General features: G+C 37.4%; 1 protein-coding gene across 1 annotated transcript in view; it reads left to right on the forward strand.

Annotated features, from left to right (window-relative positions):
- Positions 1-2,825, forward strand: part of MAN1A1 (mannosidase alpha class 1A member 1) — a 229,739-nt gene extending 226,914 nt beyond the window's left edge. Inside the window, exons 13-14 of the mRNA XM_042782736.1 lie at positions 1,908-2,023; positions 2,699-2,825. Of these exons, the coding sequence (XP_042638670.1) occupies positions 1,908-2,023; positions 2,699-2,825 (243 nt within the window). The remainder of the gene's footprint in view (positions 1-1,907; positions 2,024-2,698) is intronic.
- Positions 2,826-3,255: the final 430 nt, after the last annotated feature.

Genomic DNA, 3,255 nt, shown 5'->3' on the forward strand with positions numbered 1-3,255 from the left:
AAAAAAAAAAAAAAAAATGCATTAACGCATGTCACTTTAGTTTTGTGTATTTCACTGTACATAAATTATATTTCAATAAAATGCATTTTAAAAAAAAGAGGAAGAAAAAGAAGAATGGAAAGAGGGAGGGAGACACCAAAAAAAAAAAAGTTTCTTCATGCTTTTCCCTAATTGACTCATTGTCTGGAACTTGGAATTTATTCAGAGCTTCTTTTCTTTCCATTCTGTTAAGCTGATTGTTCTTATTTTCTCAGGTACTTCTAAAAAGTACCAAATCTTGGGGCATTTTCTTTATTCACCTGGCTTGCTTGTCAGATTTGCTTTAACATAGTAATTAAAGCCTTCTCTTCTTAGCCCTGTCTTCCCTAGCCCTCCAGCCCTGGTGTGAAAAATCAATACCGTCATTATCAGTGTGTGCAGGTGGAAGCTGAGCCTCCGCTTGCTATTCCTGCTCATGACAAACTTGCTAGTGGCTACCTGCCTTCTCCTTTCTCAGCCCTACGTCCTTAAGGCCCTGTTTTCCTCCACAACCCCTTTCAAGATTAGTGTTTTCACAACTAATATGTCAAGATCCATGTTTTCTATATTCTTGATACTCAGGCTAAGTGGAAGAAAAATTGTGTATAATGATATCTGTTAAAAAAAAAAAAAAAAAAAGGACAGGATATTATTTCTAAGAGAAAACTAGCAAGTCAATAAAAAATGGCATGAGAACCTAACAGTAAGTTTCCCTTGTTGATATTGTCTACATGTTCTTTATTTCATTCATAAATATTGGGATTTTAGTCCTAAGCCTTATTTATCTTTTCTCCACATTCTTCTGAATTAGAACCAGATTTCAAAGGTAGTTTTTTTAACAATGGAAATTTTTATTTGACCCTATAATTAATAGGATTAGCAGGATATGGGGAGTAAAAATTAATTTTCCTAGGGATGAAGATGCCAACTAAGAAAGCAGCTAATGTAGTTTCAAAATACAAACAGCAGTGACCTTAGTGGCAGTTGGCAAAGTGGACGACTGGTTACTTTTAGGTTGTTTCTAAATGCCATCCCCACACTCCCCAGCTTGTCTCTTTCCCAAATAGACATTATGTTCAGGCAACGACAGGAATGTAGGACGTTTCTTTGCCAGTGGGTTCATTCACCCCCAGCTGCATCTAACTGGGACTACAGAAATGCATACCGGAGAACTAAATGCCAGCCACACATTTTTCCCACTGGCCTCCATTTTCTTCTTTTATCTCTGTCACCAACATTACTACTTAGTATCCCACCATCAAGATTTAACAAATAAGATGATTTTAACAAATACTCTGACTTCTAGTAGCAGCTGTTTTCAGTCCAGTGCACTTTGTCACCAGAGACTCATCATCTCAATTGACATTAACGATATCCCTAGACCAGGGATCAGCAAACATTTTCTGTAAAGGATAGAGAGCCAGTATTTCAGGCTTGGAGGCCACTCATTCTCTATCACAACTACTCAGTGCTGTGGTTGTGGTACAGAATCAGCCACAGACAACATGTAAACAAAAGAGCATGGCTGTGGCCCAATAAAACTTATTTACAAAAACAAGCAGTGGACTGGATCTGGCCTGTGCGCTGTTGTCTGCAGAACCCTGCTCTGGACCATAGGAGCAAATGATTAAAAAAATCCATGAAAAATTACTCTGAAACAAAATGTAGAAGTGTTTCTAATTATTTATACTGCCCCTGTGTCCTTTGACGTCTCATACTTTATTTGCATTTACATTTTATTGGTTTTTTAATTTTCACCTAAAACTGTTACAAGTTTTCATACAGTTTGATTCCTTACTTCACTTCAATTTGATGATCTCATAATCAAAAGTAGTGGCAGTCAGTTTACTTAAATGTAACTGTATTTCTCTCTCCTCTTTGTAATTTAGGCCCTAGAAAATCACTGCAAAGTGAACGGAGGCTATTCGGGCCTCAGGGATGTTTACCTCAGACACGAGAGTTATGATGACGTGCAGCAGAGTTTCTTCCTGGCAGAGACACTAAAGTGAGTAACAGTTATCCTGCAAGTATGTGTCAGAGGTATCTGGACAGATCTTTATAGATGTCTTTGTCATGAGAATGTAACCCAAATATTAAACAGTTGCCATGGGGTTGACTCCAACTCATCATAACCTCATGTATGTGTTGGAATAGGTTTTCTAGAAGGAAAGCACCAGGCCTTTCTTCTGAGGTGCTTGTGGGTAGGCTCAAACCCCCAACCTTTTAGTTAGTAGCCAAGCACCTTAACCATTTGCGCCACCCAGAGACTCCCCGCAAGTATTAGGGGTGTTTAAAAAGTGCAAAATCACAAGACATTTTCTTTATTCATGTAGCCTGTGGGTCAAATTTGCTTTTATGTGGAAATTAAATGTTTCTCCTCATGGTCCCTGTGAAGCCGTGACTGACGCCAGTCTACACACAGGCAATAATCACAAGGGTATCTTCAGTTGTTACTAAAGTTAATGACTCAGAACTACTTTGTATAGTTCTTTTCCACTAATACTAAAGCCCACAGTAGTTGCTTCTGCATGTTAATGTGTATATCCCCGCAGGGTTTTGATATACCTCACTGTTCTCCGTCGAATGCATGGTGACTTAAATGTGGTTTTCGCTGTGTCTTGTAGTTTCACTGCCTACCATGATCTTTTGGGTCTCATAATGCTGTTGTTTCTCTTGCCAGGTATTTGTACTTAATATTTTCTGACGATGATCTTCTTCCACTGGAACACTGGATTTTTAACACCGAGGCACATCTTCTTCCTATACTCCATACAGATAAAAAAGCAGTTGAAGTCAAAGAAAAATAAAAAGACATTTTATATTTTATATTTTACTCTGCTCCATTCCCTTCACTGCATACCTTAATAATTACTTCGTTTTCTGGTATTCAGGCACCTGATGCATTTTTATTAGTAGATCTGTGATTATTCTGTTTTAAAATGTTTTGCAGTCTTTTATGTTTATTATCATAGCCTAGGTGTACCTCAGTTTCTCACTGTATCCTTCATTATTCTACCAGTAGAGCCACAGGGTTTTTTCTTTTTTAAGTAATCTATTGTTTCTAGAGTTCATGAAGTTACAGTATCGTTTTTATTAAGCTACATAGGATGGTATACCAGTAACCTCTTAATTATAATTTTGATTTGACTGCAAAACTTTTTCCTCCTCTATGAGGAGATGATGTCTGCTTTAAGCTGTAATGTTTTGCCATGTTGCAAAAAGCCATAATAATAAATG

The sequence above is a fragment of the Orycteropus afer genome, unplaced genomic scaffold (assembly GCF_000298275.1).
Source record: "Orycteropus afer afer isolate SDZICR_OR568_19922 unplaced genomic scaffold, OryAfe1.0 scaffold00441, whole genome shotgun sequence".
NCBI classification, from domain to species: domain Eukaryota; kingdom Metazoa; phylum Chordata; class Mammalia; order Tubulidentata; family Orycteropodidae; genus Orycteropus; species Orycteropus afer.